Below are 26257 nucleotides of genomic sequence, written 5' to 3'. Positions count from 1 at the left end.
TCTTTATTGTTGTAGGTCATCCACTGCAGAGGCTAGAATTCAATCTGTGTATGTGGGTCGCCTGCCCAGCTCATATCTGTGCTGTGCTTGTTGTGTACACTGCATGTACCCTGTCTGTATCTGTTCTCCTTTAAAGAGGAACTTGCAGGACTGCTTTTTCTTTTGCCTGTTATGTGTCTGAGGACGTTTTGCACTGCAGTGGCCTGTGGTGCGTCAGTTATGTGTTTGTAAGTGCACCTGGACTGCTGCCTAACCTTACACTGTTTTGTGTGTGGGGGAAGCTTGCACTCCTGTTACCTGTGCTGCACTTTCTCAGTTTCCTGTCTGAGAGTAGAGTGCACTGGTGCCTAACTACCACAAAATACTGGACTAGACGCTAACTTCCCCTTGTGTTCTGCAGTATGTAAAGAGATGGTCACAGGATATGCACCAGTGGGCTCTTATTTCATAACAATGTCCAGGAAGGCTCGCTTGTTACCAGAACCTCTGACTTTATGCTGATAAGTTCCCGGCCCCAGGTTCTGCTTCATTGACCGCACATTTGCTGAATGTCCCAAGTGGCCGAGCAGGATATGGCTGTTATGCTGTGATAAGGCCTTGGGTTTAGTGCAAGGGCGTTGAGGGCACACCGTTTCCTGCCACCCACATTTGGAAGGGTGGGACTACCAAACCAACACCTACTGTGGCAAATACTGTATTGTAAATGTTCTCGTAAATGTTTCATTTAAAGCATTTCTCCAGTTCTCTAGAAAGCAGTTTCATGCCTTCCCAGAATTACTGGTGCCATTCACTAAGATAGAATCTCCCTTGTTCTTCTATTTTTTTCCATCTTATTCTTCTTGAGGAGTCTCCTTTAGAACTCAAAGCCCGGTTCCGTGCACTGTAACAGTGGATCACAGATTTCACACAATTATGATCTTATAAAGTCTATTTTTCCTGATATTACTGCCCCCATGCACCTAATGGAATCTCACTGTTCGCCTATCACCGTCCTGCTCGCCCTTCTTGTTGGTGTCAGTACACTTTTTCACTAACTATCAGTCTTCAGTCCTCTCATGTTAGGCAGTACTTCCTCCTTTATCCTTTCCTATGAGGTCATTATAGAGGCATGAGGCGTCAAAGGAAGTGTGAGGTTATTAAACAGGGAGGCACTTGGGAATAGTGCTGACTGATTTTGCTGAAAATTATAGGGCTACACCATGCCCCAACTTTTCTCTTAGGGAAGGGAAAAATCTGGTTTCTTATTAGAGGCCTGTTGCACATGCAGGCCTCCCAGGGACACTATGTGTGAAGACAGTCCTGACATTGATGGACAACTGCACATAGCGCATTGCCATGACCTCAGGCTGGCTTTGGAGTCGTCTTTGGTGAACTCCGGCCTACTTTGTGTTTGAGCAGCTTATGATTGCACAGGGAGCAATAATTGTTTGCTTGGTCACTTGACATAGGTTCAGGAGATATTGATTTTTGTTTTTCCTGAGAAACAAGCACATTTGTTGAAACTTCTGAATTCTTGCTCTCTGTCAGTGAGGTTCTGAAATTACCTCTGACTTGTGGTCCCTGAAAAATAGTTATTTACTTGAGCACTATTTCTGGCTGCAGGTCTGCCATGCATTCCCAATCTTTGAAAGCTTTACTAGACCACTTTGGCCTGGGTGGAAGGTGTACTTCCTTGAGAGACCTGTTGGAGAAAAGCCACAACTAACAGTTCGCTCACTTAGTTGGTCCACCTTCTCCTGACCTTAGGAAGAGTTGTCTCTAACAGCTCCATTCGATTCTGGAGCTTGCTGGCTATATGCACTATTAGCTTTGTCTAGCATTGCTAACACTGTTCATTTTCTACACTAATTAAAGGTACCAAATTAGAATAAAGGTTTCCCAAGGCAATTTACAACTGCATGTGTGTTTCTCTTCTGTGATTATTGAATATTTTGTTGGTTTATCGTGACGTCTGCTTGGCTAGAAGTTGTAGGCTGACCTTTTTGTCCCTCCTGTAGAGGCTTATGTGTCTACCCTGTGGCGACTATTTTGCACTTGTCATTTTAGTTCCATATTTGTTGTTGATCTAAATGTTGTAGTCACCTTTCTGATACTTATTTATTTTGTACCCATATGTATTGGTCTTTCCGTGAGCCACCAGGCATGGCTGAAGTCTTCAAGTTGAAGCAAGAGGCACCGTACGAAGGCGTCAGCTTCTCACTTGATAGGAATAATTGATTGACACCCTTGATGGGTGAAGCTATGAGGCAGTACAAGGTGGTCACAGTCACATATACTGTCAGGCTTTATTTCATTTGGTTCAAGGCTTCCCAGATCTTCAAGTCATGGACTCTATTTCAGCAAAGGCCTTCTGCTAGCTCATCTTCTGGTTCTTCCTACCAAAACTAAGACAAGATGTTTAGAGGGAATCACCAACATGCACATCTGGCCTTTCTGAGGCCAGAGTGTCCCAGGCAGCTCCCCTTGGCTCAGACTGCCTCTACATTTGGGGAGTTGCATGCCATGTCAGTAGGGGCAGATGCCCCTCAGATATTGCACTCTATACGTACAGGGGTAAAGAAAAGTAACGTTTGGGCAGGAGAGTCCTTCTTTTCGTTTGAAGACACCAGATACCATCTCAGTGGTTTTCTCCATTGTTTTTTCCTTCAGTAAGCTGAACCAATCAGATGGAATTTAGACGTCAAACTCTACCATCTTGGGCACAAGCTTGGGCACACTCTACCATCTTGGGCACAAGCTTTTTGAACATTTGGCTTCTTGAGATCGAAAACTGCTTTCAAGCAGGACAGTTTTTATGGCTAGGATTACTACTATGATGTGTGATGCTAGCATGAATATTTTATACCATTTTTCTTTGGGACTCAATGGTTGTTTGAGCTCCCTCCTCCTTTGTCCTAAACGTGTTGACCAAATTCCTTCTCAGTAATTAATCATGATGTCCATTCACTCTTTTCAGCATAAGAAGTTCTTAATAATATAGAAGGTGGGGATATATTATGGTTTACCTGGATAGGAAAAAGCAGCCTTATTGCTCTGAGTTGGTCTTCATTTATGATGGTTTTGATGGACGTAAGGAAAGATGTCCCATGTCCTATATCCATCATTGCTAATCCTTTTTTGATTGTTTCCTTTTGTAGAAACCCATGCAGTCTCTCGCAGAACCAACAGTTTTTTTTCCTAGCTTGTACCCATCAGCCCAACCACCCGCCATGTTCATGGTCTAAGACTTCTTCTTTAGGCTACATCCTCTTTGTGTCTTATAGGAGTAATGCACAAGTCAGCTGAGAAGCCCCAAGACCTAATTTATTTAGCCATTGTCTGTTTGATGCTGGCATTTCTCTTTCATTTTGCTTCATTCCCCTACTGAGAAACCTACCGTCAGTTGGTAGTAGGAGCGAGTCGAGATAAAGTTGTAGGATACAGATACCCTAATGTGACTATTACTCCTGGTTCAAGGCATGCCTTTTCCAAGCTCCCTTTTGCCATAAAGTCTGCCATTGGTTAGAACAATACACTGAAAGTATTTTTAAATGGGGTAATTGATGAAGGTGCAGGCTTGTTTAGGAGGAAGAGGGTGTCGGTGATGTACTCTGTATGTACAGATGAGGCACACTGTTTTAAAAAAGAGCTTAGAGAAATGAATTCCAGTCCTACTACCAGTAAACAATGCAGCTTTGTTAGGGATATGAGGTAACGTTGAACTAGCAGTAACAGCCATGCTACCAGTAACTTCATCCTTTGACTGAATACTGAGGACGGACAGTTAAATGCCAGAAGCAATTCAGAGAGTGAAAAGGCAAGAGTGGTAGACACATGACAGCTGAGGAGCTATGGAGTTATTTGCACTGGACTGCAGTATTGGAGGTAGCACAGCGTGTCAAAGTGGGAGGGACTGTGAAGCAATGGTGGTGGAGTTAAGGCCTGGAGGTAGACAATGTTGGAGAATGTCCCAAAATGGTTGCAAGAATGATGGTAGGTGTGAAGAGTGCTGGATGAGGAAAAGGTACGGCCTGTTTATGGAGCATTGTAAGGTCGAAGGTTTGCAAGGTGGGAAAGTGGTACACGTGTGCAGTGTTAGTGAGTCCATGCGTGAGGGGGTGAGAGCTGTAAACAGTGGTGGCAAACTGATGCATGTTCTGGGTTGGACAGGTAAGCAAATCGGTGTTGGGGAAGTGCACTTTTGGGGAGGGGCAGTGCACTGTAAGTGGTGGGGGTCTGGAACAAACTGGTGGTACATAAAGAAACGTGTAATGAGAAATGTCTCGAAGCTTGTGAGTGGAATTATTTTACTAGGTTAGTTATGGCATATTTCTAGGTAAATAATAGTGCAATTTGATGTCATGTTACAATGTGTGCCTTGTTATTTCTACAGTCTTTTTATAGTTACCCTCTCAGACTAGAGATCTCTTCGTGTAACACGATTAACGTCTTCTTCACTGGTTTTTCAGTTTCATTTCTGTCATCTGTCTCCCTCCTTCAGCGAGCGTATCCTGGGAAGCCATGAGTACATCCAGCAGTGCCGCAAATTTGACGTGGACATTCAACTGCAGCTAATGAAGCGCAAGGATGTACGTGGAGACCTAGCCCGGACGGTAAGTGTCATATCCTTTAATGAAAATTATTTCACAAGTGTCCTTTTGATTATGGAATAATGTTAAGACTTACCTGGTTGCTTTTCTTTATCCCTATTCATATCCTTTCTTCTGTGGGTGTTTGTGTGTGTGTGTGTGAGCTGAATCCTCACATGCTTGTGTAGAACATCAGTGAGGGGCTGGGTGCCTCCGGTGTCTGTTGCTGGCAGTTGTCATGATTTCGCAGTTACAACTGTTGTGGCCATCAATACTGTAATAAATGTAATGTGTGTCTGTCTGAGATGTAGCCACCCCCGGGTGAAGAAGACAGTTTCACTTCTTGGCAGCACAGCTGCTACCTCCGTTTTCTGTTTTTCGCCTACTTTTATTGCTTCACTGATGGACATGGGACAGCCATTGAGAGTAGTACGTGAGCACCACCTCTAACTCACCTCACTTTTTCTTACTTACAAGGCCAGCGACCACCAGAGCCCCTGGACACTGAACCACCAGATCCACCTCCAGGAGAGACCGGTGAAACAGACCATCAGCAGGTAAGCCCGGATGGACACTGGGGGGTTGGAAGGCTTGGGCACGGGAATCTGGCGGAAAAAGTGAGTGCGGGGACTTGAGGAGTTAGGAATGATGAAGAGTGTAGTTGGTCTGAAGGAAAGAATGGGCCTGGATCAGGAATGCTGAACATTTAGAGAAACTGATGGGCCCTTTGGGGTCTGAAAGTAGCACAGATGGAGGGAGACTGAGGTGTCCTGAAGGAAGAATGACACTAGAGGTTGTAGTATTGTATTGTACCTTTGAGAGCAGAATGTGGAGCACAGGCTGCAGCTAGGCTAAGAATGTTATGATTAGAAGTTGGGGGTTAGAGTCTCGCATAATGCCGAACTGACAGCACAACAGCACTGTCTGGAATAAAGCACTAAATCGAATACAACAAATGCAACGAGATTTGGGTGCTTGAGTTTGAGGGTGCGACTGTGCTGAAAATGTGATGGGGCGCTCGCTGGTCGGAGTGGTGAGGAGAAAATCAGTTGTTTGCAAACTACCATGAGATTTTGATTGTGACGTTCTTCCCCCGACCATTTTTAAGCCAGGCAGAGTTTTGTACAAAACACACACAACAAAGGAAGACACCATTTTAAAGTCAGGCACTTGCTGAAAAATATTGTTTGAGGTGGATTTTTTATTCTAAATACTCAAAACAACATCTAAGCGGATAATTGTAAATAAAAAATAAAAAAAAAAGTTAAGAAAAATAACTATTTGCCTTTCTTTAAAACAAAAATATTTCAAGAAAATTAGTCTTTGGAGTCTGTAGAAATAATGGAGGATTGAGAACAAGATAATGTTTCTTCTATCATGTTTCACATACTAGTGCCCTATGATATTTCCGATCATCAAACTTTAACTCCAAGATGGGAGAAGCCGAGAAGAAGATTTGAACATCTTCTCAAAGTTATGTACTAAAAATTAACTGATGAGTGAGCAAGAGATCTACTATTCAGTCTGATAAGAGATGAAGTACATGATTTAATTATGACATTTCCTAAGGAAGATGAAAGTACTTACAAAGGGCATATAAAATGTCTTCATGAAAAATTGGAATATAGATTTCGAGAGATACAATATCAATACTGCATATCAAACAGAAGATGAGTCAGTTGACAGGTGTGTTAATCGATTACGCAAACTAGTTACATTCTGTGAATTTGACACATTCAATAATGAGGAAGCTATAATTTTGGAGTATGCAATTAAACAGAGTTTAGAAAAAAACTACTACAGAAAACATATGATTTACCAACTATTTTAAAGATGTCTCACACAGACGCACCAGCAAAATTTCAAGCAGTAAGCATGGAACGGGCATTTAAAAACAACTGAACAACTTCGACAAATGTAAATTAAATATGAAAAAAGGAGTGAAAAACGACTGACCAAAAAGGAGGGAAAAAAGCAGTGCTATAGATGCGTTTTACAATTTCCTCACATAGCAAATTGTCCAGCTTTGGGACAAACATGTTGGAAATGTGGAAGAATGAACCTTTTTGCACTTGTGTCTAAAGCCAAGATGGAGATTACATCAAAGAGAGATATTAAAGGATGGATAAAACAGGATATAAAAAAAGTACTGACAAGTACATAAAACAAATGGAAGATCATGGGACTGAGTCTTTTACTGAAAGATAATTCAATGCAGCGGTTATACATGAGCCAGGAAACACCTAATATAAATTATGAAAAAATGTTTAATACAAAGATATATTTAAAAAAACAGCTACAGTATATCCCTGTAGGTTCAAATTTATTTTGGATAGTGGAGGGACATACAAAATAATATGTACCTCTGAATATGAGTAAATGGTTGAGACCCCTACATTAAGTCCATCTAATGCAGTAGTTCCCAACCTTTTAACTTCTGTGGACCCCTACTTCATCATTACTGGAACCCGGGACCCCCACTGAATCACTATTAGAATCCGGGGACCCCTCCACTGAGTCATTAATAGAAGCCAGGGACCCTGGCCTAAGCATTGTTGATGATTTGAAATGCAATACAATATGCAAAAAATACAGAAACAAGCATTCATCAAACACATACACAAATGATAACACATTTGATTTAATTTGCAAACAAATACAAATAAAAACAAATTTTAATAGGAAGGTTGGCGCTTTTCTAAATTCAGTTGAAGCCACACATCGTCCATACTATATTCTGTTTGATGCACCTGCACTGCCCCACAAATCAATCCGAGTATACTAATTCAATTTGTAGCTTCCAATTTCAAAATCTTTAACATTTACAGTACGTTTAAAAAAAAAAAAATTCAATAGTACATTTAGCCACTTAATTTATATACACTTTATTAATCTGTTTAAATGTTTTAGTTTTCTAAGCAGTCGCAGACCCCCTAAGGAGGCTTTGCGGGCCCCTAGGGGTCCCAGGACTACAGGTTGGGAAACACTGATATAACGTGATATTTTTTCAGTAGGAAGCCAGACATCATTTCAGTAAAAAAGCATGGCAAGTGGAAAAGACATTCATGTTCTAAAAGGAGACATTCCTGATCCTTGCTAAGCAGTGTAACTGCTCAACCTATGGGTTTGATTGTAATGAAATTTCATATCACAATGCCACATCCAATTCTATGGAACTATCCAGTTTTTTCCCAAAATTTAGGCAAGTTGAAAGGAAAAGTTATTACTCTGCACATTAATAATCTCTTGAACTACAGGTACAGTTGTGTAGGAGAGCTCCAATACATTTACAAAATAAACTGGAGGAAAAAATAAACTCTATTAAAACAAAATATAATTGAGCCAGCAACAGGCCCAGCACCATGGGTTTCTCCAATAGTTGTGTTTCCAAAGCAAAACACAGACAAGATCTGGATATGTGGTAGATATGAGAATTCCCAGCACTGCAGTTGAAAGAGAAAGACTCCCAGGACCACATTTGAATGACATGGTAAGCAGCCTCGGTGGTGCTGCAGAATTGTCTAGGCTAGCATTGTGCAAGGATTATCAGCAGCTGGAGCTTGATGAACAATCTAGATGTGTAACAACTCCTCTGCTCATTTAGTATTGTTTAGATATAAAAGGTTGAACATTGGAATTTGTTCAGCTGCTGAAATATGACAAGGAACAACAAACAGACCATTGCAGAATAGCATGAATAATAGCAATGATGTTCTGATTTTTGAAAAAACTCAAGAGAAATATGATCACACTTCAATGAAAATATGGGAATGTCTAAGTGAAGCTGGTCTAATTTTAAATACTGAGAAAAATTAGATAGATAAACCAGAATTAACATTTTATGGTAATATCTTTTTAAGGGATGGGGTGTGTCCGGATCCAGGTATTTCTTGTTTAGTCAACAAGTGGCATCCAAAGGGTTTGTCAGAGTGACATTTGTTTCTTGGTATGGCCAGTTAACGTTCACTATATATCAAAGACTTTGCAACTACAGGTGCTGCTTTACATGAACTAACAAAAAAAGGAAACACATGTGAATGGAATGACTCATGTTAAATGTCGTTCATGAAAATTAGAAAAGGCATTTTGTCTGTGACACATCTCATATTATGATCCAAAAAAAGTGTACAGAACTAATAGTGGATACAAGTCCAGTAGAGTTGGGAGCAGTAGGTGTATAGCATAAACCTAGATATATTCAGTATGTAACATCTCATGCCAGGAGACGTTTGTCTGAAATTAAAAAAGAAAATCCGACTCCAGAAAAAGAAAGTTTGGCATTTATTTGGGCATGCAAACATTATCTTACTTTTCTGTATGGTAAGTCACCTGTAGTTATTACTGAGCATCAGTCTTTATTGACAATATTTGGTAATTGAAATGCAAAAAATGCCACACTGCATCTAAAGATAGGAGCATGAGACTAATGGATTATAATTTCAAACGTGTACATAAAGCAGGTAAAGGTTTTAGTTCTGCAGACTGTTTATCTAGACACCCATCTAAATAAGACTGCAACTTGTAGGATAATTAAAAATGGAGTTAATAGAGGCCACAGTGACAGATCAAACAGTGCAAGAAGTCAAGGAAATAATCAGTACAAACAGATGGAGATGCATGGAAATTATGGCATTCTAGGAGTTGAAAAGAAAAGTTTGTTGGCTTTTAAAAATGTACATGATGAGTTGGCAGTTACTTCACCTGGCATTGTTTTACGAGGAACCTGCATATTAATGCCTGGTGCACTTTAAAGACGTGTGATTGATATTGTTCACAAAAGTCATAGGGAAATAACTTTGTTTGTGTCAGTGCACTGTGAAAAGAACATGCACAGAAAAACCTAGAATGTCAGTTACCTGAGGCGATTTGCACAACACTGGCAGCTGACTTCTGTGGACACATGGATTTAGGGCATTATCTATTTGTCACTATAGCTGTATATTCAAGATTCCCAAAAGTAAAGCAAGAGGCATTAACTTCGTCATCTTTGTTACTAGTTCTAGATGAGATATTTCCAATTTGGGGAGCATCCGTTGAATCAAAAACTGACAATGGACTACCGTTTTAATGGTGAAGAGTTTCAGAGTTTTCTGAAATATATGGGAGTGATTCGTAAGAAAATATCTCCTCATTGGCAACAAACAGATAAAGTGATTGGTGTATTTATGAGTACTTAAAAAAAAAAAAAACAGTTCAGAGAGCAAACTTAACGGAAGTAACATTAAATTGAACTTCATCTTCATGTCGAGTTGGTGAGACTAAAGGAGTACTATTCCTGGAACAACTTGGAAATGTCCATCGGAATTGATGTATAGACAGGTGGGACAGTCGTCTTCCACAGTTACCTGCAAAGTCTCCAGATTGTCATGAAGAAGTTCTAAAACTGGATATGTTAGCAAAAGAATGAAAAATTATACAGACAAGGCATGTCAGAGTTCAAGACTACCAACGAGGTGGTTTAGTGCTTGTCAAGCTACCACAAATAAGGAAATCTAAAGCTATTTCGACCTAATTCCTTTGACCTTGACCAGAATAAAGTGGTGAATGATTTCTGCACAGATTGAAGAGAGAAGTTTGACCAGGAATGTCTCACATTAAAAAAAATGTTGAGCAATCAATAATAGATTAACATTATGGTGGTGATCTAGATGGAGGAAGAAGCTGTGAAATTGATGCTTGTTTTTATGATCTGGCCTTAGATACTGAAATTTCACATGTTGCTCAAGCTAACAAGGATACTAATTGTGGTGTTAGGTTTTTTTTTTAACAACTGTTGCTGATATTCTAAGAGATTAATTGAACAATGTTAATTAGACTGTTAGAATAAATACAATTGTAACACAAATAACTATTTCATTTCTCATTTTTAGGTTCATTTTTTTTTTTTTTTTTTTTAAAGAAGGGGAAGATGTAGTATTGTTATACTTTTAAGAGCAGAACGTGGAACACAGGCTGCAGCTGCGCTGGGAATGTTATGATTAGCAGTTGGGGGTTAGAAGCTAGGATGTGCCTGGACTGACAGCACACCAGCACTGTATGGAATTAAAGCACTGATTTCAATACAAAGATCTGGTTCCTGAGTTCTTCCTAACTCACAGAGATCGTTGATAAGCCTAGAGGGCTGTGCATTTTAGTATGAGAAGGATCCTGAGGGGAAAAAAGGTGACAGTGGTGTCCTAAGTTCCTGGAATGACAAGTTAAGGGGAGGTGAACAGGGTAGGAAGTGTTCAGTTAGGATAGAGTGGACCAACATATTGTAGATGGGTCTAGGTTGACAGAAGTGAGCCTATGCTTTGAGTTGATATGGATAGTGTCCTTAAATAGACAGAGAAAAAGGAGACGAAACATGAAAAGTGGAGAGGATCTGTAAGATGGCAGCATGTATGTGGCCAGAATCTCAAGCACTCTGAGAACACTTCAGGATGGTATGGGAGGCCCTTGCATCCCCAGAAGACGCTATAGGTTGGCAGGAAGTTTGGGGGAGCTCATGATCCTGTGTGTAGGAGTCCCACGAGACCTGGGTGGGCAGGAGTTGAGCTGGTAGTTTGATTTTAGGGCCTAAAGGGAAGGCAGGTCAAGAGAGCTGTAACAGCGTGATAGCCATTGGTTCTAAAGGGGCTGTGGAATTATGCTGTGCCAGTAAGGCATGGACTGAGGTACCGCTTCACCCTGCTCACACTCCTAAAATTAGGTTGTGATTTATTGTTTCATTTCAACGCTGATATCTAAGATGTTGAAGCCCATATCAATCGTGAGCTGCATGGTTGATCTCCTTGTTGACCAACCACGAGCTCTCACCTGCAAAAGCTTCTCCACTGAAAAACTGTGATTGGCGGGTTGTACCAAGCTACATTACTGCAGTCACCTAAGCAAAGTCAGCAGTGTCGCCTGCAACCTTGGTGTGCTGCCATAAAACGGTGTGTAACTGAGAACAATGCCTTCTCGTTCTGAAGATGCTCGTTAAATGGGAATATTGAGATTGTGTGACAGTATGATGAAGCTCTCACTGGGTTTTATGATACACGGATAAGGCTTATAAGGTTTGTAATCACTCTAGATCAGTATTTGTTCAGGCTTTACCAGTAATATGGTATATTTTGATATTCTATCTGCTAAGTCATGGTCTGTGTATAAAATTGGCCTGCGGACAGACTGGCAGTCAGGGTCCTCACTTGCACATTACATACAAGTCCTCTGGATCAGTGCCTTCGTCCGCTTAGTGTCAGATGTAGAATTCTGCAACTTTCCATGGTTGGTCAGTGTACAGTTCACTGAATGGCATAGGAAGGACAAACTGAAGTTAGTTTCTGTGTCTTTTGGTAAAAACTGTAGATAAGGGCCCCGGTACCTCAGGGTGCATTTTTGGTGAGTTGTCAGAGGCTTTTGTGTGACCAGCCTATCCCTCTTCATGTGAACACTAGATAATGGGGTGCACCTTCAGTCTGGTTAAAGATGTGAGGCCACAGTTTGAATGGGCCAAGAGCTTGTACTCCCCTCCCCCCCCCATCTCATCTGTTGAGAATCCCTGCAACAAAGAGTAAGGATTAGATGGGTGTAGAGATTGAACTCTGCTCATGTCCCTAGAATTCTGTCCTGCTTAGAAATGCCCAGGAGCGATGGGATGGCGGGTGATCCCTGTAGCCTGAGGATGGTGTTTTTGGACTCCTAGAGTGTATCCTTCGCCCACAGCTGTGCTGTGTTAACAGTCTGTTCCATCAGTAATGGGTGATCGGATGTTGTGCTGCCCTCCTCCACTGGCCTTCTGTTGGTGAGGAATGGTCTGTGGTACTGCCCCACACAGATCATCATGTCCCTCCCTAAGTTGATCTGTCTTTGTCAAAGGTTTTATAATTCCTCTCTGGCCTCTTGGTCTCTTGCACACTCCCCACAGATGAGACGAGTCACTTGTATGATACTCTATCTCTGCTCTACTCTTTTGTTGATTTGTTGGATCTCTGTCTCCCCCTCCAGGCAGGCCATGACACTCCTCTTTGACAACTTCCACAATGAAGTGGATGAATTCCTGGCGGCTGAGGTGAGTGGGATAAGATGTGCATATGAAGAAGGGACAACATGTGCAGCCTGGTGTATCTGAATCAAGTGTTTTTGAAACCAGTGTTTGTGTGTTTTTATTTGTGTTTGTTAAGGAATGTGTGCTAACGTTGTCTTTATTTGGGTATGTCTGTTGATGTGCTGCTATTCCTGTATGTTGCTGTGTCATTTTTAGCTAGAGCATGGGACAGCACATGCACTGCATGCACTCTGGCTTGCAAGACATTGTTTACAATAAAGGGCTTGGACCTGCCTCCTGCCTGTTGAGTGCCATTTGTTGGCTTCCGTGTCACTCTTCTTTGCTGTCTCCTAATTGGCCAATGCAGGCCAAGCATCTCTTCCATTCTTCTCAGTGGAGCATGGGCCAAGCACAGGTTGAGTCAACTTAATTAGTGCCAGTCTACTGCTCCCTCTGTGATTGAAGTACTATTTTTTAGTTTCCTGCTCCCCTTGTTCCTGTCTGATGCTACCATCCTCCACCTCATTCATCCCTTGTTTTGCTTTCTACTCCCCTCCTCCTGTCCGTTATTGCTGCTCCCTCATCTTCCTGGTGTTGCTTCCCCTCAACTCCTTATGGCTTTGCGGATGCTTGTTTATTGCACATGTATACAGGTAATATTGGCCAGTGTGGTGTCCTATCAGAATATTGCAGTCTTAACAGCAATCCCAGAATGAAGTGGCTAAAACACTGATTAAAGCAATATAGTTAAAACAAAATGGCGAGACAAAGTTTGGAAAGTTTAAAACGGTGCAGTATTTTGTGTACGTGCTCAAGCTTTGTCCGACTTGGGAGTGAAACGTGGATGGTTACACTGTAAATGCGCTTAACTTAACTAAAATGCCTCCAAGAGGCCATGGATTTATGAAAGGCTGCACTGTGCAGAAACAGAATACCGTAACAGAATGTTCTGAGAGCGTAGCTGCAAGTTCATCTACCTTTCCTCCAGAATCCGAAAGGTCTTCACAACTCAAAAAAAAAAAATGCTGACTACCTCGCTGCATGCAATTTGCTAGCATTTCTAAAAGCTGGGTATATTAAATAGAATACAATGTCTAGAGGCTCTTTTTTTTCCAAACACGTTCAATTGCACACGGTCTCAAGGCTAGCTAACTTTTAAAAATGAGATCACTGGCACAGACCAACAAAGGCAATGTGGTGAAATTGTGGACATTAGTTTTAGAATAAAATACGCACATTTATCCATCTTTTGTGGAGAGTTCAGTAGCCAGGCTGTATTACAAATTGTCGTACCTCTTGATTGTGCGGTCCGGGCCAGTAAGGGAGGTGTTGGGGAGGGGAAGGTATGGGTGGTCATTGGCTCTTTTGGGACTGTTATGTTACGTTGATTTGTACAGCGCACTAATCACCCAAGAGGTTGAGTAGGCAGCAGTTATATTAGAAAGTCAAGATGGCGCCCATGTTTATATGACTATGCAGGCAGTCTGATGCCAGCCGCTCAACAAGAGAGGGTTTATTTGGTGAGATGAAGGGGTAGTCGAAGCACTTAGGATGTGTGCACTGAGAAAAACGAATTAACAGGCAATATTCATGTAATTGTTCTGTTTCATCAGTATCGTTGCTTCCCATACACCGAGTCACTTTAATACAGGACCCGTTAACCCAGTATAGAGACCTAATGATTGCTCCATAAAGGGACTTCAGCAGCATCTGGTACCAAATGTATCAGTAAATACCTAGGGGTGGACGCAACTCGTATAGTTTGCTGTAACAGAATCGAAATGACAGCAACATTAGGCAAGGAGTGTAGCCCAGCATTAGCTTTATTTTCTTAGTGCAAAATGCACCCCTGTATTCAAAATGGATCCGAGGGTGCATTTTGCATGACGAAAACAGAGCTAACTGCAAACGACCACGAAAAGCCAAAGCCTCTCTCCCACACTAACTTTGTTGTTCTTGTGCTCTTGTAGTAGGATTCCTGTGCCAAATGAATGAAAACCATGCAATCATTTGTAATTGCATAATTGTTGGTAATTTAGCGCCAAAAGAGAAAAATCAAAATTACTGAAATTACTCTGGATAATCTGTATGATTAAAATATCGGCCAGGCCCAAATAAACTAACAATGCTGTAAGATCACTGAAGTTTATAGTACGCAGTAGGCCCACTGGATGGATTTCCTGTCCTTTTAGCATTAATTTTCAGCTGCTGCAATAATTTCCTATGTGGAGAATAGAGAAGTATTGCAAGCTCATTCAATAGATGCAGCAGTCAAGAAGACAATTGTAAAAATTATGTGAAAACGTTACTGGCTTGAATTGTACATCTGTTTTAAACGTTCTCGGTTGTTGGCTTAACCAGCGTGACAATTTTGCTAACCCCCTTTAGCAAACTATATTTGCAGAATGTCGTGAATTCTGGTGTGATGAAAGCAGTTTTCCTTTGTATGAAGTCAATGTAGTTTGTGTTTACACCGCTTGTCAACATGTTCATGCTTCTGTCGTTGGGTAGGTGGATCCCCTGCTGAAGGCAGAGCGAGTGGTGCAGTCTGTGATGGTGGTGTGTAATGCCCTAGCAGCGGTGGAGACGCAGGAGGTGACCAGTGCACTAAACCAGCTGCCGCCCTGCTCCTCTCGTATTCAGCTTAAAGGGAATAAGGTAAGGGGGAGACCGAGGCATTACCCTTCTCCGATAATTTTATATCAAAGAGCATTGAAAAGTTTCACAGCATCTCCTAACTGCACATCAAACTCCTCTAGTGCCACGTGAAAAAGCCCACAACCAGAGCATTTGTGGTAGGCTTTAGGTTTGGAGAAACCGATAGGTCTTTAAGCAAAACAATAATTCATGTGCCAAAATTAGGGCTTGATCGCTGCGTGTGAAGTGCATGGTGCCTTGTGGCGGCAGAGTGCTAGGTGGAGTGGATCGCCTCCTGGCAGGTGATTACTCCATATCTTGTATGGTGAGCACAGCACCATACCTGCCTCTTATGAGACAACCATGCCATACCTCCTGTGAGGAGGTCCTCATGTAAGCCAAAGGATGCGGATCTATAGCCCTAGTCTATAAAGGGACAAAACCACACTGTCATAACCACTGAATCCTTTCCATGTGGAGAGAGACTGCATTGCTCAGAGAATATGATCACTCCAGGCTTTTCTTGTAGGTCATCACGTTTACTGGGGGAGGCAGCCAGCCAAGACCACAGCAGCCATTCTGCCGCCCATCTTTGTCAGAACATGCCTGCCCCTTGCTTCCTTGAGGAAGCCCATATTTAGTGCAGTAAACGATTTTCTGCCTGCTCCACTTGAATCTTCCTGCAGGTCTGTTGGGGGTGTAAATTATGCATTTTCTGTGCATTACCGTCCCCTACTCTTCAGACATTCAATTTGTGTAATTGTAACTTAAACCTCTAGCCCTTATGCTCCTTTAGATTTTACTTGTGTTTAGCATTATGCTCATTGTGATACTGTCTTCTTTGAGTTTTGGCCTCATTACCACTACATTGCCGATATTCACTGCCAAACATTCTTTTCCAGGATCCGAATGCTTTGGCCAGTCGGGAGAATAGAGGTGAGTTTCTTGTTTTATGAACCATTCTCTCGGCACTATTACCAAGCAAATGTGACAACATCAATTTGTAACCTGAAGAACTATTGCTTACCATATTTTTACACACTTACTATTTAAAGTGGCACAGAAGTAAAATAGAAAGTCTTGTCCAAGATCACACTGAAAGAAAGGCAGGCCGCAGATTGCGAGCCAGGATAGTTGCTCGCTCACCGTTCCTCAAATATCCCATTTCTATTATCAACAGTAATAGATTTTGAATGGATTCTAGACTGAGACTGCAACATTTCCTTGCTCCAAAGGTAGAGATAGATGCCACATTCAGCCAAGGTGGTGTAGCCCTTTAAGAAATGTTTATATTTGCTTGCAAATCATTATATCTGAAATGCATGTCTGAAATGATTGGTCTCATATTCCTCACCCCTACATGCTTGTTACGCAACCTCTTGGTGTCCCTGTCAACTTCATGGGGTCTTTAAGATTCGGTGATGTGGTCATAGTAGAATGTAAGATTTTTAAAAAAAAACAATAAGGTTGGACATCTTAAAAATAGCATCCAGTTTTTAATTCAGATTTTCAGCAGTCTGATTAATCAAAAGCAAATCGTCATAAATTCGGTTGTCTAAATATGTCAGTGTGCCAACATTTGACTCTTGTACCCCTACAAAATATGTGGTTCTTAAAGTCCCTGAAAGTAGGTTGAGATGCTCAACCTCAGGTAAGGTTTAGGGGGCCTAAGAAACAAAGTACACTGATTTAGCGTTTTAGTTAATTAAATATTGTTATTTATTTGATAGAAATCGCACCACCATGTCAGTAAGTACCACTTCTCATCATACCTTGGGCTCTGGTGGAATGCAGTCACTCATTTGGCGAAGGAGCTTTGGTCAAAGGCTCACATTCACTGCGGTCTTCTGGGGGATGAACTTGAGAAAGACTTAAGCAAGATGAGAGGGCCGTGGTCCCTACTGTTATGCCTCTTAGGTTTCTAGGAAGATGGTAATGCAGGAAGAGCTCTCAGAAGAGCACCAGTGGCATTTCAGAGATGGGCTCCCTGCACTCTGACTGTTCTTACCCAGGGTTCTTTCCCATGCGTTTGGTGTGATGCTCAGAGCGGCCCCCTAGAGCCCTGTATGCCTATTGCATATAATGCACATTACAGACATAATGGAGGCACAGTACTCTGTGGGAGCCTAGAGGACAGGGCGTAACACAGAGGGACAGCGAAGGGGGGCTGAAAGGCAGGAAAATCGTGATATATTTCAGTCTAGTTAGCAAGAACACGAGTTGTCCTGAAAAGTAGTGTTAGTGAACGAAGTTATCATAGGTGCTATTTATTGCACCTGATAAGTAACAATACTACGAGGTACGTTATTTATCGTGTGCACGAAATAGCAGCTATTATCAGTTTCTGGGGAATACCATGCAGATTTTAGTGTTTAACGCACCAACTTCTACATGGTATGGTAAATATCGTACACATTTCTCCTGTTAAGTTTCAGCAGGTATAATCTGACAAAATGTAACACATGTCGAGGTTTTAAACGCATCTGATATGCACATGATAGTTCCCAGCCCGTAATTCTGACCCATGCGTAAACCGGTGTTTACGCACAGGTCAGAATAGACCAACCCACAGGCCAGGGGTGGCTCCTCCGCAGGGGCGGAGGGGCGTCGCCCCCTGGATGAGCCAGCAGATGAAAAATAAAACGATAGCTTGCTATCGTTTTATTTTTCATTTCTCATTTTACATATGTTGGCTCAGCCAGCAGGTGCAGGGAGGGGTGCACTAAGGGCGCAAGTGTGTTTGGCCGACCGTTTCAGGTTGGCGAAACACACATGCGCAGTTAGGTTTCTCCAACCGGGCTGTATATACAGCCGGGCTGGAGAAACAGCACAGACCCCAGGCTTGTGTTTGAGCGGCGGCAGTCACTTCCACTCAGACCAATCCTGACGCTGCTTACATGCTAAGTTTAGCATGTAAGCAGCGCCAGGATTGCTGGGAAGCCTGTGCTGCTGTCCCAGCGAATGCTGGGGCAGCCTCAGGAGCAGAGGAGCGAGGATGCAGGAGACGGCGACGAAAGGTAAGTGTTTTCCTTTATTTATTTATTTTAAATAAATCCCCCATTGTTCGTTGTCCCAGCCCGTCCCCCTCCTTGACATATGCGGCGGCCCCCACTGCCACAGGCCCTAAGTGTTGGGAAAGTCTTGGAGATGTTTTTTTTTTTTTTTTTTAATTAGCCTTACGTTTGCAGCAAGGGACTATGCTCAGAATGATATATTGTAGTCAGCGCTTCAGTTATGTCCTTTTTGTAGCTTTTTTCACACCGCAAAAAATAAAACACCTGAAGTAGGGCCCTGTAAGTGAAAGATTCTGTTGGCTGAAGTGTGTTTAAACACCATTGCAGCCGTATACCATTAAACTTAATCAAAACATGCTGATGGGTATTTTTTTCAAGCGGAACGTGTGTTTTATTTTTGTGATAGAAAAGGGCGTTAGGAGTTTTCCACACAGCACCTCATCCACCTATTGTCTTCGGTCTTTTTCGTCGCATTTGTTTTTTTTAATAAGGTTTGTTGTGCCATTACTAGAAATCATTACAACACTATAGAGCATGTAAAAGACAACAATGAAGCCACACCAAGAAAAGGCTTACATATCGTTAATAAAAACGAAAAAAAAAATTACAATGCTTTAAAAGTACATCCTTAAGTTTCCTGAATTCTATTTTTCAAGGTTTACAAATAGTGTTGGCTGGTGAATTTTGAAAGTGGTGGGGCGTAAAAAATGGATTAAATGGGTTAAAATTGTGCTATTTCCAGCAGACGTAGTTTTCACATACATATTTAAATGAACACTTAAGGTATTTCATAAAAGTCCTAGTTTGTCAATCAAGCCAGACCTTCAGAGGGGTGTGGGCACCAGGCAAGCGTTTGGGTTTGATCTCCCCCATGAAAGATTTGTAAAGATAGTTCTCTTATTTATAAGTGGGTACATCATGCTGACACACAGGATAAGGAGACACTCGAAGGAGTGCACAGGCAGATGTGGAGGATGAGGGACTCCGAGAGGTGTCAAAACAGATTTTACCTGAAGACCTTGGGCTCTTTTTATTGAGTGGAAGTTGTTTATCGTGCTGGCTTCTAAGTGCTATGTTTTTCAAAGTTCTATCATTTCATTTAAAGGGATAATAGAATCTCCCCGCTTTAAAAAAAATAAAAAAAATAAAAACATAAAATCCATCCTCCCATCTCTGATGAACAGCACCCCATGCCACGACTCTCAAACAAACTCTTCACCCTTCACTTCAGATGGGATTACATTCAGATTGCTAGTGTTCTACTCACAGGTAATGAACTTGGATCATCAGTATGACTCTAGTCTAGACCACCCCTCGGACATGTCTGGGGCAACTTGATTGCTGAGTAGCCATCCAGTGCCCTAAAGCACCTTCCTGCTTTCGGCTATCGATCCGGTATCTCCCGGAAATGCATACCATCATCCCAAAATCTTATAAAACAGTGACTAATCTTGAATCTTCCTGCCTCGGGTTCACCAGCCTTTTAAATTGCCTGAAAACGAGGAATGTTCTAACATTAAATGGCACAATATGCAGTCAGAAAATTGCTTAAGTGGAACAGCCCCATCCCCTGCTCTCAGTCCATCTTATTCCGAGGGTGTCTGCGGTATGGGAGATCATGTGGAGTCCGAGATGGGGCAGATATAACGATGGCGGTGGAGGGGTAGTTCACAAAGGCTTGGGTCAGAAGAGTGGAGCATCAGAAGATGGGAGCAAAAACAGAGCTGGGTGCCAAGTAGAGCCTATGCTGACACCTAGGGCTTGGCAGTCTGCTACGTTGTTTATGTATCTGGTACCCATATTTATAAAGGCACTGCAACGGGGTCCACAGTATTAATCATGCTCTATTGATTTGAAGGCTTCTTTGTGCGCAGATGTGACAAAACTCACTTTTTGAAGCTCATTATGTCCAATACTGAGCCAGTGGGGTGGCGTGGCTTCAGTCTCTGGGGAACGTATTGCCCCTGGTGCTGCAGGACTTCAGCTTTAGGTGCTCGGGCTAATTTTAATTCACAGGATTCAGGGCTGTGAGTTTGTCAGCCCGGCAGTGCTATCTGTTGACCTACTGTATTGGCATGGCTGCTTGTGCACCAGCGTTAAACACTTGACATGGAAACAAGTGTGACCGTGGGTGAGTGCAGCCTCAGCCACTGCACTTTGTGTGTGCATTTTTTTAAACACTCTATTAAACGCACAAAAAAAACAAATTGGAATTATCTAGCGGCAAGAATGAGAGGGAGCAGAGCCCGAATGCTCATGTTGGTTAGCCGTCACTGTACGTAAACCTGTTTTTAATTAAAACTAATTATTTTAATACTTGTTCAGTTGCTGTAATACAATCTTATCCTTGCTGTTGGTAAAATGCCGCCCTCCCACCCCAGTTTTTCCAGAATAGAGGAAGGAGATTTCCCAGGCAGTGTCTTTCTGAGACGCAATTTTTATTCATTTAACCGCTTCTGTGCCTTGGATCTGGTCCAAGGCTACAGTTCCCCTGTGCCTTGGACAGATCATCTCGTCCATGGCACAGGGGAACTTGGGGGCGCGCTAGCGCGCCCCCCGTGCACCCCCCTCCCCCCCCCCCCCCCAAGTCGGGGATGGAAGGGGAAGACCTTCCCCTTCCACCCCCAACCCCCCCCCACCCCCCCCCCCCTGTGACGTCAGCGCGCGTGCACGCGCTGATGTGTCACAGGGGCCTCCCTCCTCGCGCTGGAAGCAGAGCTTCCAGCGCGATTGAAAAAGAAATGCAAAAGCATTTCTCTTTCAATCGATGGGAGGCCCGGAGGGGCTTCAAAGGGAAGGAAAAGTATTTCCTTCCCTTTGAAGTCCCTCCGAGGGTTTCAAAAGCCGGATTGCTTGCAATCCGGCTTTTGAAACCCCACTAGACACCAGGGATTTTTTTTTTTTTTTATTGAACTTGACAAAAGGGAGCGACCCCTTGGGCAAGGGTCGCTCCCAGGGGGGGCATTTTTTTGAAAAGGCCTTTTCTGGGGCAGAAACCTCTAGGCACCAGGGACCATTTTTTTTTTTTTTTTTTTGTTTCATTTTTTTTTTTTTTGGTGGGGAGCAACCCCTTAGGCAAGGGTCGCTCCCCTTGGGGGAAAATTATATTTTGGCCATTTCTGCCCCCCTTGGGGGCAGATTGGCCTATTTTGATGAGGCCAATCTGCCCCCAAGGGGGGTAGAAACTACTAGACACCAGGGATTTTTTTTTTTTTATTGTTATTGACAAAAGGGAGCGACCCCTTGGGCAAGGGTCGTTCCCAAGGGGGGCATATTTTCAGGAAGGCCTTTTCTGCCCCCCCTTAGGGCAGATCGGCCTACTATTAGGCCGATCTGCCCCCAGGGGGGGGCAGAAACCTCTAGGCACCAGGGACGTTTTTTTTTTTTTGCTGGGGAGCGACCCCTTAGGCAAGGGTCGCCCCCCTTGGGGGAAAATTATATTTTGCCCATTTCTGCCCCCCTTGGGGGCAGATTGGCCTATTTTGATGAGGCCAATCTGCCCCCAAGGGGGGTAGAAACCACTAGACACCAGGGAGTTTTTTCTTTGCGTGAATTTCACGCAAAGGGAGCGACCCCTTAGGCAAGGGTCGCTCCCTGGGGGGGAGGGCAATTTATTTTAGGCCATTTCTGCCCCCCCTGGGGGCAGATCGGCCTATTATTAGGCCGATCTGCCCCCAGGGGGGGAAGAAACCTCTAGGCGCCAGGGCAATTTTTTTTTTTTGTGTTTTTTTTTTTTTGTTGTTTCTTTTTTTTTTTTAGAGATGGGGAGCGACCCATCAGGGAAGGGTCGCTCCCCTGGGGGGGGCAAATTGTATTTAGACCATTTCTGCCCCCCTGGGGGCAGATTGGCCAATTTTAGGTCAATCTGCCCCCAAGGGGGCAGAAACCACTAGGCACCGGGGATTTGTTTTTTGGCGCCAATGTCACGCAGGGGGAGCGACCCCGTAGGCAAGGGTCGCTCCCGGGGGGGGGATGGGGGGGCAAATTTATTTTAGGCAATTTCTGCCCCCCTGGGGGGCAGATCGGCCTATTATTAGGCCGATCTGCCCCCGGGGGGGGGGGGGGCAGAAACCTCTAGGCGCCAGGGGAATTTTTTTTTTTTTTTTTATTTTTTTTTTTGTTTCTTTTTTTTAGAGATGGGGAGCGACCCATCAGGCAAGGGTTGCTCCCCTGGGGGGCAAATTGTATTTAGACCATTTCTGTCCCCCTGGGGGCAGATTGGCTGATTTTAGGTCAATCTGCCCCCAAGGGGGCAGAAACCACTAGGCACCGGGGATTTGTTTTTTGGCGCCAATGTCACGCAGGGGGAGCGACCCCGTAGGCAAGGGTCGCTCCCGGGAGGTGGGGGTGGGGGGGGGCAAATTTATTTTAGGCCATTTCTGCCCCCCCGGGGGACAGAACCCTCTAGACGCCAGGGCAATTTGTTTTTTTTTTTTGTTTCTTTTTTTAGAGATGGGGAGCGACCCATCAGGCAAGGGTCGCTCCCCTGGGGGGGGCAAATTGTATTTAGACCATTTCTGCCCCCCTGGGGGCAGATTGGCCAATTTTAGGTCAATCGGCCCCCAAGGGGGCAGAAACCACTAGGCACCGGGGATTTGTTTTTTGGCGCCAATGTCACGCAGGGGGAGCGACCCCGTAGGCAAGGGTCGCTCCCGGGGGGGGGGGGGATGGGGGTTGGGGGGGCAAATTTATTTTAGGCCATTTCTGCCCCCCTGGGGGGCAGATCGGCCTATTAGGCCGATCTGCCCCCGGGGGGGGGGGGGGGGGGGGCAGAAACCTCTAGGCGCCAGGGGAATTTTTTTTTTCTTTGTTTTTTCTTTTAGAGATGGGGAGCGACCCATCAGGCAAAAGTCGCTCCCCTGGGGGACAAATTGTATTTAGGCCATTTCTGCCCCCCTTGGGGGCAGATTGGCTGAGTTTAGGTCAACCTGCCCCCAAGGGGGCAGAAACCACTAGGCACCGGGGATTTGTTTTTTGGTGCCAATGTCACGCAGGGGGAGCGACCCCGTAGGCAAGGGTCGCTCCCGGGGGGGGTGGAGGTTGGGGGGAGAGAAATTTATTTTAGGCCATTTCTGCCCCCCCGGGGGCAGATCGGCCTATTATTAGGGCGATCTACCCCCGGGGGGGGTCAGAAACCTCTAGGCACCAGGGCAAATTTTGTTTTGTGTTTTTTTAATTTTTTTTTTGTGTTTTTTTAGAGATGGGGAGTGACCCATCAGGCAAGGGTCGCTCCCCAGGAGGGCAAATTGTATTTAGACCATTTCTGCCCCCCTGGGGGCAGATTGGCCAATTTTAGGTCAATCTGCCCCCAAGGGGGCAGAAACCACTAGGCACCGGGGATTTGTTTTTTGGTGCCAATGTCACGCAGGGGGAGTGACCCCGTAGGCAAGGGTCGCTCCCGGTGGGGGAGGGTGGGGGTTGGGGGGGCAAATTTATTTTAGGGCATTTCTGCCCCCCCCCCTGGGGCCGGCTGAGCTACAGGCCAAACACCACAGGTAGGCACCTTGCAAAAAACACCTCTGTTTTCTGTGAAAAAATATGTTGTGTCCACGTTGTGTTTTGGGCCATTTCCTTTTGTGGGCGCTAGGCCTACCCACAGAAGAGATGTACCATTTTTATCGAGAGACTTAGGGGAACGCTGGGTGGAAGGAAATTTGTGGCTCCTCTCAGATTCTAGAACTTTCTGTCACCGAAATGAGAGGAAAAAGTGTTTTTTGGGCCAAATTTTGATGTTTGCAAAGGATTCTGGGTAACATAACCTGGTCAGAGCCCCGCAAGTCACTCCATCTTGGATTCCCCTGGGTTTCTAGTTTTCAAAAATGCACTGGTTTGCTAGGTTTCCTCAGGTGTCGGCTGAGCTACAGGCCAAAATCCACAGGTAGGCACTGCTTTTTATAAAAAAATGTGATGTGTCCACGTTGTGTTTTGGGCCCTTTCCTTTCGTGGGCGCTAGTCCTACCCACACAAGTGAGGTATCATTTTTATCGGGAGACTTGGGGGAACGCTGGGTAGAAGGAAATTTGTGGCTCCTCTCAGATTCCAGAACTTTCTGCCACAGAAATGTGAGTAACATGTGTATTTTTAGCCAAATGTTGAGGTTTGCAAAGGATTCTGGGTAACAGAACCTGGTCCGAGCCCCGCAAGTCACCCCTCCTTGGATTCCCCTAGGTCTCTAGTTTTCAGAAATGCACAGGTTTGGTAGGTTTCCCTAGGTGCCGGCTGAGCTAGAGGCCAAAATCTACAGGTAGGCACTTCGCAAAAAACACCTCTGTTTTTTTCCAAAATTTAGGATGTGTCCACGTTGCGCTTTGGGGTGTTTCCTGTCGCCGGCGCTAGGCCTACCCACGCAAGTGAGGTATCATTTTTATCGGGAGACTTGGGGGAACGCTGGGTGGAAGGAAATTTGTAGCTCCTCTCAGATTCCAGAACTTTCTGCCACAGAAATGTGAGGGACATGTGTTTTTTTAGCCAAATTTTGAGGTTTGCAAAGGATTCTGGGTAACAGAACCTGGTCCGAGCCCCGCAAGTCACCCCTCCTTGGATTCCCCTAGGTCTCTAGTTTGCAGAAATGCACAGGTTTGGTAGGTTTCCCTAGGTGCCGGCTGAGCTAGAGGCCAAAATCTACAGGTAGGCACTTCGCAAAAAACACCTCTGTTTTTTTCCAAAATTTAGGATGTGTCCACGTTGCACTTTGGGGTGTTTCCTGTCGCCGGCGCTAGGCCTACCCACGCAAGTGAGGTATCATTTTTATCGGGAGACTTGGGGGAACATAGATTAGCAAAACAAGTGCTATTGCCCCTTGTCTTTCTCTACATTTTTTCCTTCCAAATATAGGAGAGTGTGTAAAAAAGACATCTATTTGAGAAATGCCCTATAATTCACATGCTTGTATGGTCACCCCGGAATTCAGAGATGTGCAAATAACCACTGCTCCTCAACACCTTATCTTGTGCCCTTTTTGGAAATGCAAAGGTTTTCTTGATAGCAATTTTTTACTCTTTATATTTCAGCAAATGAATTGCTGTATACCCGGTATAGAATGAAAACGCACTGCAGGGTGCAGCTCATTTATTGGCTCTGGGTTCCTCGGGTTCTTGATGAACCTACAAGCCCTATATATCCCCGCAACCAGAGGAGTCCAGCAGACGTAACGGTATATTGCTTTCCATAATCTGACATTGCAGGGAAAAGTTACAGAGTAAAACGTAGAGAAAAATTGATGTTTTTTTCACCTCAATTTCAATATTTTTCTTTTTCAGCTGTTATTTTCTGTAGGAAACCCTTGTAGGATCTACACAAATGACCCCTTGCTGAATTCAGAATTTTGTCTACTTTTCAGAAATGGTTAGGTTTCTGGGATCCAGCATTGGTTTCATGCCCATTCCTGTCACTGACTGGAAGGAGGCTGAAAGCACAAAAAATTGCAAAAATGGGGTATGCCCCAGTAAAATGCCAAAATTGTGTTGAAAAATTGGGTTTTCTGATTCAAGTCTGCCTGTTCCTGAAAGCTAGGAAGCTGCTGAGTTTAGCACTACAAACCCTTTGTTGATGCCATTTTCAGGGGGAAATCCACAAGCCTTCTTCTGCAGCCACCTTTTCCATTTTTTTTTTAAAAAAAACGAAATTTTCACTGTATTTTGGCCAATTTCTTGGCCTCCTTCAAGGGAACCCACAAAGTCTGGGTACCTCTAGAATCCCTAGGATGTTGGAAAAAAAGGACGCAAATTTGGCTTGGTTAGCTTATGTGAACAAAAAGTTATGAGGGCCTAAGCGCGAACTGCCCCAAATAGGCAAAAAAAGGCCTGGCACAGGAGGGGGAAAAGGCCTGGCAGCGAAGGGGTTAAAAAGTCCAACATTTTATCATGGCAATATTTAAACTTCCAGCTAATGGGAGGAATTGTTTTGGAATGGCATTTAATGATATTTTCTCTTGTTGGGGGTTGGCATGTGTTTTTTGGCAGAACGGTATGTTTGTTTCTGGGCTGTTTCCATTCTTGTAACAGAGAGAATAGTGGGTGAGACCCAGA

General features: G+C 43.8%; 1 protein-coding gene across 2 annotated transcripts in view; it reads left to right on the top strand.

Moving 5' to 3' along the window:
- The window catches only part of PIK3C2B (phosphatidylinositol-4-phosphate 3-kinase catalytic subunit type 2 beta), a 304990-nt gene that overhangs the window by 128477 nt on the left and 150256 nt on the right, over positions 1–26257 (top strand). For both annotated transcript variants that reach the window (XM_069238510.1, XM_069238511.1), the window contains exons 6-10: positions 4481–4592; positions 5046–5125; positions 12540–12603; positions 15091–15237; positions 16119–16152. In XM_069238510.1, the coding sequence (XP_069094611.1) occupies positions 4481–4592; positions 5046–5125; positions 12540–12603; positions 15091–15237; positions 16119–16152 (437 nt within the window). The remainder of the gene's footprint in view (positions 1–4480; positions 4593–5045; positions 5126–12539; positions 12604–15090; positions 15238–16118; positions 16153–26257) is intronic.

The sequence above is a fragment of the Pleurodeles waltl genome, chromosome 6 (assembly GCF_031143425.1).
Source record: "Pleurodeles waltl isolate 20211129_DDA chromosome 6, aPleWal1.hap1.20221129, whole genome shotgun sequence".
NCBI classification, from domain to species: Eukaryota; Metazoa; Chordata; class Amphibia; order Caudata; family Salamandridae; genus Pleurodeles; species Pleurodeles waltl.
The sequence above is the reverse complement of the archived record's forward strand: the minus strand, read 5'-3'. Positions and strand labels throughout refer to the sequence as shown.